This window comes from Leuciscus leuciscus (genome assembly GCF_965113295.1).
Source record: "Leuciscus leuciscus genome assembly, chromosome: 10".
Lineage (NCBI taxonomy): Eukaryota > Metazoa > Chordata > Actinopteri > Cypriniformes > Leuciscidae > Leuciscus > Leuciscus leuciscus.
This window is the reverse complement of record NC_138734.1, coordinates 3,631,927-3,647,382: the sequence shown is the minus strand read 5'-3', so window position 1 is coordinate 3,647,382 and position 15,456 is coordinate 3,631,927. Positions and strand designations below refer to the sequence as shown.

Sequence of the window (15,456 nt, the reverse complement as noted above, 5' to 3'; positions counted from 1 at the left end):
TGCAGTGTGATATTTCTCCAGATATGTGTGTGTGTTTGAGTGCAGTGTGATATTTCTCCAGATATGTGTGTGTGTTTGAGTGCAGTGTGATATTTCTCCAGATATGTGTGTGTGTTTGAGTGCAGTGTGATATTTCTCCAGATATGCGTGTGTGTTTGAGTGCAGTGTGATATTTCTCCAGATATGCGTGTGTGTTTGAGTGCAGTGTGATATTTCTCCAGATATGTGTGTGTGTTTGAGTGCAGTGTGATATTTCTCCAGATATGTGTGTGTGTTTGAGTGCAGTGTGATATTTCTCCAGATATGTGTGTGTGTTTGAGTGCAGTGTGATATTTCTCCAGATATGTGTGTGTGTTTGAGTGCAGTGTGATATTTCTCCAGATATGCGTGTGTGTTTGAGTGTGATATTTCTCCAGATATGCGTGTGTGTTTGAGTGCAGTGTGATATTTGTCCAGATATGCGTGTGTGTTTGAGTGTGATATTTCTCCAGATATGCGTGTGTGTTTGAGTGTGATATTTCTCCAGATATGCGTGTGTGTTTGAGTGTGATATTTCTCCAGATATGTGTGTGTGTTTGAGTGCAGTGTGATATTTCTCCAGATATGCGTGTGTGTTTGAGTGTGATATTTCTCCAGATATGCGTGTGTGTTTGAGTGCAGTGTGATATTTGTCCAGATATGCGTGTGTGTTTGAGTGCAGTGTGATATTTCTCCAGATATGCGTGTGTGTTTGAGTGCAGTGTGATATTTCTCCAGATATGTGTGTGTGTTTGAGTGCAGTGTGATATTTCTCCAGATATGCGTGTGTGTTTGAGTGTGATAATTCTCCAGATATGCGTGTGTGTTTGAGTGCAGTGTGATATTTCTCCAGATATGTGTGTGTGTTTGAGTGCAGTGTGATATTTCTCCAGATATGCGTGTGTGTTTGAGTGCAGTGTGATATTTCTCCAGATATGCGTGTGTGTTTGAGTGTGATATTTCTCCAGATATGCGTGTGTGTTTGAGTGTGATATTTCTCCAGATATGCTGTGTGTTTGAGTGCAGTGTGATAATTCTCCAGATATGCGTGTGTGTTTGAGTGTGATAATTCTCCAGATATGTGTGTGTGTTTGAGTGTGATATTTCTCCAGTGTGTGTGTGTGTTTGAGTGCAGTGTGATATTTCTCCAGTGTGTGTGTGTGTGTGTTTGAGTGCAGTGTGATATTTCTCCAGATATGTGTGTGTGTTTGAGTGCAGTGTGATAATTCTCCAGTGTGTGTGTGTGTTTGAGTGCAGTGTGATATTTCTCCAGATATGCGTGTGTGTTTGAGTGCAGTGTGATATTTCTCCAGTGTGTGTTTGAGTGCAGTGTGATATTTCTCCAGATATGTGTGTGTGTTTGAGTGCAGTGTGATATTTCTCCAGATATGCGTGTGTGTTTGAGTGCAGTGTGATATTTCTCCAGATATGTGTGTGTGTTTGAGTGCAGTGTGATATTTCTCCAGTGTGTGTGTGTGTTTGAGTGCAGTGTGATATTTCTCCAGATATGTGTGTGTGTTTGAGTGCAGTGTGATATTTCTCCAGTGTGTGTGTGTGTGTGTGTGTGTGTGTGTGTGTGTTTGAGTGCAGTGTGATATTTCTCCAGATATGTGTGTGTGTTTGAGTGCAGTGTGATATTTCTCCAGATATGCGTGTGTTTGAGTGCAGTGTGATATTTCTCCAGATATGCGTGTGTGTTTGAGTGCAGTGTGATATTTCTCCAGATATGCGTGTGTGTTTGAGTGCAGTGTGATATTTCTCCAGATATGTGTGTGTGTTTGAGTGCAGTGTGATATTTCTCCAGATATGCGTGTGTGTTTGAGTGCAGTGTGATATTTCTCCAGATATGCGTGTGTGTTTGAGTGCAGTGTGATATTTCTCCAGATATGCGTGTGTGTTTGAGTGCAGTGTGATATTTCTCCAGATATGCGTGTGTTTGAGTGCAGTGTGATATTTCTCCAGATATGCTGTGTGTTTGAGTGCAGTGTGATATTTCTCCAGATATGTGTGTGTGTTTGAGTGCAGTGTGATATTTCTCCAGATATGCTGTGTGTGTTTGAGTGCAGTGTGATATTTCTCCAGATATGTGTGTGTGATTGAGTGCAGTGTGATATTTCTCCAGATATGCGTGTGTGTTTGAGTGCAGTGTGATATTTCTCCAGATATGTGTGTGTGTTTGAGTGCAGTGTGATATTTCTCCAGATATGCGTGTGTTTGAGTGCAGTGTGATATTTCTCCAGATATGCGTGTGTGTTTGAGTGCAGTGTGATATTTCTCCAGATATGTGTGTGTGTTTGAGTGCAGTGTGATATTTCTCCAGATATGCGTGTGTGTTTGAGTGCAGTGTGATATTTCTCCAGATATGTGTGTGTGATTGAGTGCAGCTGTGGGATGTTCAGTCAGTAGGTCAGGATTTGTGGCGATTACTGATGCTGTAAAAGTGCTGAGCTTCAGTGTTCAGCTGCGCACACACACCGCACACACACCGCACACACACTGACCTACTGTGAGTGTTATTACTGTCTCTGTGATGCAATAGACTCGCGTCTGAGGAACACTTTTACTCCATTATTAGAGATCCTTTCTTCAAATGTCATTACTATATTCAAATGATAATATCAGCACAAGTTGAAATATTGAACTTCACACGTTTGTGTACAAGCTGATGACCGTCAGAGTCACATGATCAATGCCACCAATTTGATTAGTGACCTAGAATCGGAAATGTTTATCCTTCATGCATAATCTTTCTTTGTTTTAAATGTATTCATTAAAAATTAAATAAATAAATCAAATAAACACTAGGATAAATTGGAAAAAATAAATTCATTGAAAATCTCTCTCTCTCAATGTGTAATAACATGCTTGAAATGTGCTACCAACATGCTAATATGTGTTACCAATGTTACAAAATGTTAATTCATATTAGCAACATGTTAAAACATGAAATGTGCTAGCAACATGCTATTATAAGGCTAGCAATGTGTTACAACATGCTAATTCATAACAATATGGTAAACATGTTAGCAACATGTTAAAACATGCTATGATAATGTTAAAACATGCTTGAAATGTGCTAGCAACATGCTATTATAAGGCTAGCAATGTGTTACAACATGCTATCAAAATGTAAAATAATGTAAACAATGTGTTAAAACATGTTAAATTATGGTAGAAAAATGCTAAAACATTCTAGAAACATGCTAGCAATGAAATAAAAAATGCTATAGCCTACAAGTTAAAATATGCTATACAACAAATAGATAATATTAACATTAATACAATGTATAACTGACCACTTATAGTTAACGAAAATGAAAACTGTCATCAAAATAAAAATATAAAAAACGTTGGTAACACTTTATTTCACAGTGTCATTGTTACATTTTACATAGTAAATAAATTAAGCATAATTACATGCTTAACTAACCCTAAATCATACCTTAACCATAACTCTATAGTAAGTACATTAAGTTAATTATTATTACTCAGTACTTAAATGTATAATTACAACACGGACACCTTAAAATAAAGTGTAACCTAAACTTTTTATGTATGTAATAGTTGCCAAGGAAACATTTCTCATTTTAATTTAGTTTAACTTTATGTACTAAAATAACTCAAACTGAACTAAAATGAATAAAAACTACATAGACATTAAAATCTAATTAAAAATAATTAAAAAAGATAAAATTATTTTGAAAATATTAATATAAACTATAACAGTATCTCACTTATACTATGCATAGCTCTTATCTTATTTGTCGGCAGTCAATATTTGCCTTCCATGTATATTATTTATTATTATTTAAATATGTATTATTATTATTTATTAAGTAGCATGGGATAATATACAGTCAGATGGTCATTATCGCGGAATAAACACGACCTGAACATGCATTACATAATGATTACAGCATTTTCATGTCCTTTCGACAACAACATCTAGGAACGTGATCTTTCTACTTTCATAACTCATATCTGTTTGCTGAGGAGGATTAGAGCGCTTCTTAGAAATATTGAGCTGTGAGACGCAGTGAGATGTTGACCCTGTTTCACTGTGTTACAGAACACTGACCCATCTCTGACCCAGTGCAAGCCTGGTGTCCATCTCAGGTGAGAGGATTAGCGTCTAGGCCGGCGAGGAACACCTGTCTCGTTCCCCACAGGCCTTAATCCAGGGAAGGCCTCCTCAGCAACTATTGGAGACCAGCCGTTTGGGCAAACATCTATAGTGCGAGTGTTTTCTCACACACACACACACACACACACACACACACACACACACACACACACACACACACACACACACACACACACACACACATACATATGCACGGGATCAATGACGCGGCGCTTCTGTCTCCAGTTGATGAAGCGTGGCAGTGTGTGTGTGAGATCAGGCTGTGTCAGTGTGTCGACCAGGAACACACACTTCAAACACTCCAACAAGAGAAACACACTCAACTCGGGTCAGTAAACACAGAAAACGACCAGAAATGGCAGAGGCCGGAAATCAAAACAAGAAATTATGATACAAAAGACAGGAGAATGCTGAGAGTGCTTCTTGGGTATAAAGATATAAAGATACCTCCGGTGCTCTTCAGTCAAGGGATCCACATATATCTTAAGATAAAGGTCTGAGGCACTCAGGAGGATGAAGATTAAAAAGCCTTTATTAATCCATGGCTAGTCTCATAAAAATAAAAACATGCCTATGCGTTTCAGCCAACAAGGCTTTCGTCAGGGCTTGAAGTGTTTTGACAAACAGCTCACTTCCTTATTAAGACCAATAATCAATAACAGCTGCTTAGATTGAGCAGGTAGGAAGTCACATGATTGAATGACTAGTGTCACAAAAAAGCTGATAAGATGATATGGTGGGGAAGATATATCGATGATATCATTCTGTTCTGGTCTGGTTCAGAAACCGAACTGCTTCAATTCCATTCATATCTGAACAATACTAACAGAAGTTTGAAGTTGAGCCTTGACTTTTCTTCATCTGAAATTAACTTCTTAGATCTTAAAATCACTAAAGAAGCGAATGGAGATTTACATACTTCTATTTTTCGAAAAACAACCGACCGCAATACAATTCTTAGAGCAGATAGCTTCCATCCATCATGGCTAAAAAATAATATCCCTTTTGGCCAATTTCAAAGACTTAAACGTATCTGTGATACAGAAGAAGAATTTGAAAGAAATGCTCAAGATATGTGTCAGAGATTTGAAACAAGAGGATATCAAAAAAGTACTATACTCAGAGCGTACAACAAGGCAAAATGCCTCCCAAGAGAACAACTGCTAGTTTCGAAAGAGAAAAATCAACAAAGATCAGACAATGTATACTTTGTGACACAATACAGTAATCATGCGAACAAAATTAAACGAATTATTGAAAGAAATTGGGATTTATTAAAAAGTGATAGTGTTCTTAGGGAAGCCCTTCCAGACGCTCCAACCATCAGCTTTAGACGAGCACCAACCTTAAATGATAAACTGGTTCAAAGTCATCTTCCCCCCATACAACAAAAAACATGGCTCTCTACCAGAAAAGGTAACTATAAATGTGGACACTGTAATTATTGCAATAATATGGCTAATGCAAATTTTTTCATTGACATCTCCAGGGACGGACTGACAATCTGTGCGTTCTGGAAAAGTCCAGAACGGCCGTCCAAACGAGGGCCGTCGGCACAAAAAAAAAAAGTATAATAAAGCAATATGAACAGCCAACAGCAGGGGCACTAAAACGATCACTTATATGCTACGTTTAAAAAAAAAAAAAAAAACTGAGGAAGAAGAGTAGGCCTACTAGCCAGTGACAGAAAGTTCGTTTAAGGCTTACCTATAGCCTACTGCATTTTTAAATTTGCTTACATTATATTTGAATAGTTAAGTTATAGTAGCCTATATAGCAGTGGTCTCCAACGTGGTGCCTGTGAGTTGCCCGCTAAACACATTTTATTAAAAGCCCCAACTTGCCAATAGCGATCCACTGTAATTCGGGGCTCCAGACTTAGACTAAATGGTATAATTTTGCGACCTTTTTTTGTGCCGGTGCAACTAAACATTTGCACTTTTGCCTCTACAAAATTACCAAACTCTCTTTGATTATACACTGTCATTTGCGTTGCGTGTGAGAAACATCAAATGGCAAATGCTCAAAAAGCGGAACAAAACTTGTTTGATCTGAGCAGCGCAGAGCATTATCAGCTCGGCCCAAAAAACAGCGATCGCGGCCAAAGCAGATCTCGATCACACGAACATTATTACACAGAGCTGCGCGATCCACTGAGAAGCATTTCAATTCAGCGTAGAATTCTCTCTATTATAAACCCACAGATGACTATGTGATTTATGCTTGATAAAAGCCAGATGAAACAGCGATGATATTCTCAACATATTGACGCAAAAAACAGGCAAAACATTGTTTCAAGAACAAACCAGTTGGAAGACATTTCACTCCACAACTTATGAATTAACTGTAGTAAAACAAACTTTTTTTGGCAGAAATGTGACTGTATATATTCATATAAAAAATGCTGTCATATAGTCATGTATGAATCTATTAAATGTAATGCAGTAATGTTTTTGTTTAGAAGTTATGGAAGTTTATTTATTTATTTTTGCATTTCTAAATACTAAATGTTTGGGCTTCTGTTTTTGATAACACATACAATAGGTTTATAGAAAATCCAAAAAAAGATCAATAAATATTTTCATTATTTTTCAGGAATTGTTGATAAAAAAAATAAAAAAAATGTAACGCTTGTAAGTCTGAACCAGAATATCAGGATATTTTATTATTTTGCATATGATGGTGAAAAGTAAAAAAGCACCACCATGTTATATGTATAATAAATATTTTAGAGTATACACACACTCGCACACAAAAAGGTTGGAGACCCCTGGTATATAGTAACTATATGTTTTATAATTACAAGTTTGTGTAATTTGGGGTTTCTGTAGCCAGTGACACTTCATTATTTGTATTTGATGGCATTGCACTTTTTTTTTTTTTATTTGAAGGCTGAGGCTTCATTAATAAACACAACCCCAAAATTATCATCATTGGTTTTGAGATGTTACTTGCTTGTCTGATAGGCTACAGTATGTGGAATAGTATCAGGACATCCTGGCTAGTGTCTGTCGCACACAGCTAGAGGCGAATGGCCGGATGATGGGCCTATTTGGGAGAAAGTCCAGGGCTGTTTTTTAGCCCCAGTCCGTCCCTGGACATCTCCTCTGGACGTAAGTTTGACATAAATTCGTTCATTAATTGCAATACTTCATATGTAGTTTACAGACTGGAATGCCCATGTGGTTGCTTTTACATCGGGAGAACTAAGCGTAAATTAAAGGTAAGACTTGCTGAGCATAAATACGCAATAAGATCTGGAAATCCTCAATATCCTATGGCAGTACATTATAAAGATGCAAACCATGGAAGTTGTAACTCCTTTAAAATTATAGGCATAGAGCATATTGAAAACTCAATTAGAGGAGGTGATAGGCTAAAGAAACTTTTGCAAAGAGAATCATTTTGGATTTACACTTTGAAAGCTACATGTTTCCCTGGTCTAAATGGAGAACTAGATTTTGTTCCTTTTTTGTAATTTAACACTTTTTGTAAGTTTAGTGGCTTTATATATATATATATATATATATATATATATATATTTTTTTTTTCTTTTTTTTTTTTTTCTCTGTAGTCAAATTTATTAGTTTAATCATTTAAGGGTTTTTCTCTTTTTTTTTTTTTTTTTTCAGTGTAATTTTTTCTTAGTAGAAATAAATGCTTTTTCTCTGTAGTTAAATTTAAAAGGACTAATGATTGTAAGTAATTTTTGTGACACTAGTCATTCAATCATGTGACTTCCTACCTGCTCAATCTAAGCAGCTGTTATTGATTATTGGTCTTAATAAGGAAGTGAGCTGTTTGTCAAAACACTTCAAGCCCTGCCGAAAGCCTTGTTGGCTGAAACGCGTAGGCATGTTTTTATTTTTATGAGACTAGCCATGGATTATTAAAGGCTTTTTAATCTTCATCCTCCTGAGTGCCTCAGACCTTTATCTTAAGAAATTATGATAATGTGATATATTTATGAGAAAAATATTATATAATATACAATACCATATCATACAACGTTCAAAAGTTTGCTAACTTTTTTTGAAGGAAATCTCTTCTGCTCACCAAGGCTGTATTCATTTGATCAAAAAATCCACACGTACCAAATGTGGGCCGACACTATGTTGCTGTCTGGGTAATATTATTACAATAACAGTTTTTAACATGCTTATTCATGCTATCAATGTGCTAAACATGTTAACAGCATGCTAAAACATGCTAATAAAATGTTAGCAATGTAGAATATCCTGCGTTATGAAATCGAGTACTTCCCTACTAGGCTATATAGTATGCGAAAAACTGTACGCCAACAGAGGAGTAGCCTATGTTCGAATACATTTGTAAAGTCTCCGGATGATCTACTACTTCCAGTGGTGTAGGATCATTCTAGCAATGTGCTAAACATGTTAGAAACTAACAACATGCTAAAAACATAGAAACATGCTAGCAAAATCATTCTAGAAAATGAGCTAAAACATGCTAAGATGTGCAACATGATAAACATGCTACCCAGACAGACACAGATGTGGCCCAGATGTGGATTCCACATGTCCCAGATGTGGGCCGGATCTGGGCCGACACTATGTTGCTGTCTGGGAAGGAAGCTTATAAAACTTTCAGACAAGTTTGACAAACTTTTGTCAAGCCAACATAAGAGTTTGTCCCAACAAACTTTCTAGTTTTAAAATGTATTCCTGTGATCAAAGCTGACTTTTCAGCATCATTACTCCAGTCTTCAGTGTCACATGATCCTTCTGAAATCATTCTAATATGATGATTTGATGCTCAAGATACATTTATTTCTGATTAAGCTTTAGTTTAGTAGTTAATTTTATTTAGTTTATTACTTTTTAAATGATGCCTATATCTTTTTTTTTTTTTTCTGCTTCATAATTTTGTTGAAAAATATAGAAAAAGTGATACTATTTACACTGAAGTATTGTCTCATCATGGTAGTGTTTTAATGGTAATGGTATTTTCATGGTAGCATGATTTAAAAATAAAATAAAAATAAATATACTTACATACATAGAATATATACCTATAAATATGTGTTTTATTTTTTTATTACTTATAACCCAGACATTTCTTAAATATTCCCCCGTATCAGATTTATCCATCATAGTAAACCACAGCTTGTAAATCGATGGTTGTGTCACAACTTGGTGACGTAAGTGGAAACTTAACTGAATCCAAGAACTTTGACCTAAAATTCCACCATAAACATTCGGCAGCCAATTCAGATTTGGCATCTCTGTCTGTGTGTGTGTGTGTGTGTGTGTGTGTGTGTGTGTGTGTGTGTGTGTGTGTGTGTGTGTGTGTGTGTGTGTGTGTGTGTGTGTGATTTGCGCTCATGTCAGTCCAGTTCAGGCTGTGTTTAAAGTGAACACAGTCGAGTACTATCAACAAAGGAGGATCAGAGGAAGTTTACGGGGAAAACTGCAATCCTCCACTACACTGTTGGCTGTAACATGAGCCACTGAGAAGTGAAAGCTGATATTCCGCTGGTCAGTGCAATCCACCGAAGTACATTAGGAGCGAAGTGAACCCTTTTAATCGGCTTGGGTGTGTGATGTGGGCGGATTGGCCTATAAAAGGACTTATGAGCTGGATTCATATAAACACTAGGCATATTAGGACCACACAGAGATAAGCTGGTTACAAACCTACTCAAACAAAGCACGTGAGGAGGCAGAGAGAAACGGCCTGAGAAATTAACAACAATGGCTCGGACATATTTAGGGTTCAATCTTGTACAAGGAAAACTGATCTTCCTCCAGCTGGAAATTAAAGAGGCCATATTATGTCCGTCTACAAAATCTTTTCATGCTTGAATGTTGATTATTTCCCTATATTCTCCATTGTTGCGGCTCCTCTCTTCCCAGTCTGTCAGTAACACTCTGTTTAGTTCCTGTCTCTATGAAGCCCCTCCTTCTGAAAAGCATACTATGCTCTGATTGGTCGGCTGGAGCGGTGTGTTGTGATTGGTCGAGTGCTTCGAATGTGTTTTGGAAATGTCCCGCCTCTTACCACAACCACCAGTTTAACACACTACTAACTAACTTAACCAGGCCCCGCCCCTTTATTCTGCGTATTAATTATTTAAATGAGGAATATTGTGACGTGTTCCTTCCCGGAAGAAACTCAAGACTACAATGGAGGCGTTTCAGGGAATTCAGAAACACTGACTCTGATATAGAGAAGAACTCCCGCTGGAGGGACTTTGCTCAAACAGCAACATTACACACTAAAGAGAGATGATCATGGGAAAGAAAGCATAATAGATCCTCTTTAAAATCAAATGAAGCACAAGCCTGATGAAGCTCAGCAACAAAGAAACACTTAAAATGGAATGTGTGCAAATATATTTTCAAACAGCTTCGTCAGAGAAGATATCAAAAACATACACATACAAATATGTAACAAACATCTGCGATGTCTTAAAACTGTACAATAGCAGTTGTGTAAACCCCACAGGACCGCATTTCCCCCACAGATACAGTGCATTGTGTTACGTGACAAACGGCAGGAAAAGAGATTTTACAGTATCAAATAGTAACATGGTGAGATTCTCTGACAGTTATATGACAAAAAATTATTCATGTAAATATATTCATATATAGTATACATGGAGTTGCCTTCATTGATATGGATGTATAAATATGAAGATTTAAAAATAAAAATAAAGCACTAGTTTATATGGTTTCGTGGATCTTTATGACGGACACTCGAGCTCATCTGGCCTGCGTTCGAGTCCAATGACAAACACCAGGTCATGTACATTTAGCATATCGTTTTTCGTTTTACTACAACATTATTGAGTCTTGTGTGTGTGTGGCATGTAAAGCTTCAGTATTAGACTTTTGGATATACACACAGGTATTGTCAATAAAGTCATAAAATCAACAATTTACAGCAATGTGGCGGGAAAAGTCTCTCAGTCTCTGAACCGGCGGAGTCCAGCCTTTACACTGTGATCAAGCGAGGACGCAGTGGTTGGGTCTGCGGGACATGATGAAACCCCTGAGACACACACACCTGTACGAGCCCTCGGTGTTCACGCAGCGAGCGTTAATGCAGTCGAGTGTGTCTTCCTCCTCACACTCATCCACATCTACAGGCAAACACACACACAGCTGCATCGTTAATCGCTTGTGTGGAAAATTAAACAGCTTTGTTTTTTAATACAACAGCACATGTGATTGGTTGAAGGATTAGTTCACTTCAGAATAAACATTTACTGACCCCCACGTAATCCAAGATGTTCTTGTCTTTCTTTCTTCAGTCAAAAAGAAATGAAGGTTTTTGAGGAAAACATTCCAGGATTTCTCTCCATATAGTGACTTCAGCGGTTATCAACGGGTTGAAGGTCCAAATGTGAGTTTCAGTGCAGCTTCAAAGTCTCGACACGATCCCAGCCGAGGAATAAGAGTCTTATCTAGACAAACCATCACTCACTTTTTTAGAAAAATAAACATTTATATACTTTTGCTCGTCTTCCACTAGCTGTGATGCGCCACACATTACGTCATCACGTTGGAAGTGTTACGTGGTAAATGTGGAGTAGGGCCAAAATCTCATTTTCTCCTCCAACTTCAAAATCGTCAGACATCTTTATTTCACCTTTTATTTTTTATTTTTTTATTTTCTAGCAAAGGGCGTTTGACTTAGTCTTTGCACGCTCGCTTTGTAAACACTAGATCTGTACTTCCGCTTACCTTTCAACGTGATTACGTAATGCGTGAAGTCGTGGACGTGCAAGACGAGCATTTGTGGTTCAAAAGTATATAAATGTTTTTTTATGTTTATGTAATTATTTTTAGAAAATGGCCGATGGTTTGTCTAGATAAGACTCTTAATTCCTCGAATCCTCGGCTGGAATGTAGAGGGCTTTGAAGCTGCATTAAAGCAGTTGGACCCCATTGAAGTCACTATATGGAGAAAAATCCTGGAATGTTTTCCTCAAAAACCTTAATTTCTTTTTGACTGAAGAAAGAAAGACATGAACATCTTGGATGATGTCAGGTTAAGTAAATTATAAGGAATTTCTAATTCTGAAGTGAACTAATCCTTTAAAGGGGTGGTATAATGCCCTTTTCACAAGATGTAAAATAAGTCTCTGATGTCCCCAGTGTGTGTGTGTGAAGTTTTAGCTCAAAATACCCCACAGATATTTTTATATAGCATGTTAAAATTGTCACTTTTTGAGGGTGAGCAAAAACACACCGTTTTGTGTCTGTCCCTTTAAATACAAATGAGCCGCTGCTCCCGGCACAGGGGGTGGAGCTTCAACAGCTGGTGTCCTTTTACCTCACACACACATGCACTGAATATGTCTAAAACGTTTAGCCTTTTATGTTCAAACCGGAGTCAGACAATGATGGAGAGACTCAAGAAGAAGTGACAACATGTAGAAGCAAAAATTTCTTTAAAGGCAAATATCTCCCGTTGCTTTGAACTTTGAGCGTTGTAACTTTGCAGATGTTGTTTATGCTCAAACAGCAACATTACACACTAACTAAAGTTAGAAAAGTCAAATCATAATCAACCAGCCCTTTAAGAAAGAGAAAAACATGGGAATAAGAAGGGAGGGATACCTATGCATGTCATGGTGGTGATGTCGAGCTGGTATCCGTCGTAACAGTCGCAGGTGTAACCTTCCTCGACTCGAATACAGCGCCCGTTCTCACAGCCCTGGACGATCCCACACTCCTCTGAACTCAGACTGCCGTATGAATCATATCTCCCTGAAACACACAAGAGCCGCAGGTTCTGCTTTGCTACAAGATGCTTTCCTTGTGAAAAAGAAGTGCGCTTAATTGTACGGAATGTGTACCTGTAGTGCACTACAGTGTTATTGTTACAGTGTAATTATACATTTAAGTACTGAGTAATATTAAGCAACTACATGTACTTACTATAGGATTAGGGTAGGATTAGGATTTGGTTGAGGGTTAGTTGCATGTAATTATGCATAATTTACTGTTATTACTATGGTAAGTAAGTACATGTAACATCTGTAACAACGACACTGTAAAATAAAGTGTTACCGAATTGTTTTTAAATAATGTTTTGTTATGATTTAAAGAAGTACACTCATTTTGATGTGTTGACTAATATACTAAAGCACATGTAAAGTACTTGATTATAATTTTAACTGTAGTGTGTTATTTGACATTACATTTAAAGTTATTGTATTTTAAATGTACTAAATTGCAACTTAATCATTATTAACGTGTAAATACAAATATATTTAAATTAATGCCATTTCTATTGAAACTTGTATGTCATGTTAGTATATTTTAGTTCATCATAAATACTTAGTAATTATTAAATTACACATAAATATGTACTCTAAATGAGTCAAAAACATACTTAACGTCAGATAAATGCATTTAGTATACATTTAAAAATATTACATTCAGTTCTTTAAAAGTGTATTCTTTTAAAGTATAAAGTATGCTAAAGTGTGCTTCATAATATCTAGGTGATCTAAGTGGCCAAAAACTAAAATCAGCCAACAGACCAGATGTGTTTTTCAGCAGAGTTGCATTCAGTTTCAATCACTACACTTGATGTTTCAGACTCACGCTCATAGACTCTTCGTGGCCCCTCCCGCCTGTCAGGAAACATTGGGAAAGGGGGCGGGGCTCTCCATGACTCCTCCCCCTCGCGGTAGCGGGAGTTTTCGGGAAGAGGAGCCAGACTCAGTGGAAGCCCGTCAGGACGGGGCGGCAGGGGTCGGGCATCAAACGTTCGCTCGCCGCGAGGATCCGGGAGGCTGAAGGGAGGTTCGGGAGCGCTTTCATAATCCTCCTCAATATAGTAACGACTTCCACTGGAAACGAGTTGAGTAGAATTACACACAATTTGTGAAAAAGAAGTAGCATACTTTTAAAAAGAGTACTTACTACGGAAATAAAATACTTAAAAGTCCCCCTGTGGTGAGAATCCAGCTTTTAATGTTGTTTATTTGTATATATGGTGTTTTTAACATGCTTTAAGACACATCATGTGTAAATTCATAAGTCGACAGCATTGCTGAGTATTTCCTCCTTAAAACTGCAGTGAACCAAAGACAGTCTCAAAAACACGGTTTGAAATCGCTGGTGTTTCTGACGTCACAAACTACCTTGTAACCAATCAGATCAACGTGTGATCGTCAACCAGTGGATCTCTGAGCTGAGTGAGTGAGTGGAGGCGGGGCTCATTTGCATATTCATAGAGCTGCGTATTTTAAATAAGGCAAGGGCGTCGAGTCAAGCTATTTTAACGCATTACAAAAAAAAAAATTCAAAGAAAAAAATATATAATTTTGGTGATCAAATATGAGTTTTAAGGGATAAAATTAGTGACTGCAGGGGGACTTTAAAGGGTTAGTTCACCCAAAAATGAAAATTCTGTCAGTAATTACTTACCCTCATGTTGTTCCAACCCCGTAAGACCTTCGTTCATCTTCGGAACACAAATTAAGATATTTTTTATTAAATCTGAGAGCTGTCTCACTCCTCCATAGGCTTCTAAGACACTATAACTTGCTGGCCCAGAAAAGTTATTAAAGACATCGTTAATATAGTCCAAGTGACTCCAGTGGCTCAATCTTAAGTTTATAAAGTGACGATAATACTTTTTGTGCGCAAAAAAACACAAAAATAACGACTTTATTCCACTATTCATTTCCTTCTCTCTGGGCCTCGAGTTTTTTCACGTAGTGTAACTGCGCAGCGCTTCTGTGTTATACGTCACACGCATCACACACCTGACCAGCGTCGGCCAATAGTGAGCCTACGTGTGACGTATAACACGGACGCACTACGCAGTTACACTACGTGAAAAAACTCGAGGCCCAGAGAGAAGGAAATGAATAGTGGAATAAAGTCGTTATTTTTGTGTTTTTTTGCGCACAAAAAGTATTATCGTCACTTTATAAACTTAAGATTGAGCCGCTGGAGTCACTTGGACTATATTAACGATCTCTTTAATAACTTTTCTGGGCCAGCAAGTTATAGTGTCTTAGAAGCCTATGGAGGAGTGAGACAGCTCTCAGATTTAATCAAAATTATCTTAATTTGTGTTCGGAAGATGAACGAAGGTCTTACGGGGTTGGAACAACATGAGGGTGAGTAATTACTGACAGAATTATTCATTTTTGGGTGAACTAACCCTTTAAGTGTGAACCGAATGCAATGTTTCCAGACACTTAATTGCATGTCTACCGAATTAAATTGTATCATATTATAGTATACATTTTATTAAATGCAATTAGTTGAGCCAAAGTAGGACTTCAGTACATCTTTATTTGT

The 15,456-nt window shown here is 37.4% G+C and overlaps 1 protein-coding gene across 3 annotated transcripts in view; it reads right to left on the bottom strand.

The window, feature by feature from the left end:
* Window positions 1-10,501: 10,501 nt before the first annotated feature.
* LOC309507767 (latent-transforming growth factor beta-binding protein 4-like) overlaps window positions 10,502-15,456 on the bottom strand; it is a 66,037-nt gene continuing 61,082 nt past the window's right edge. For all 3 annotated transcript variants that reach the window (XM_082182136.1, XM_082182137.1, XM_082182138.1), the window contains 3 exons: window positions 13,744-13,991; window positions 12,751-12,900; window positions 10,502-11,267 (listed from right to left, as the gene is read on the bottom strand). In XM_082182136.1, the coding sequence (XP_082038262.1) occupies window positions 11,131-11,267; window positions 12,751-12,900; window positions 13,744-13,991 (535 nt within the window). In that variant the 3' untranslated portion in view covers window positions 10,502-11,130. The remainder of the gene's footprint in view (window positions 11,268-12,750; window positions 12,901-13,743; window positions 13,992-15,456) is intronic.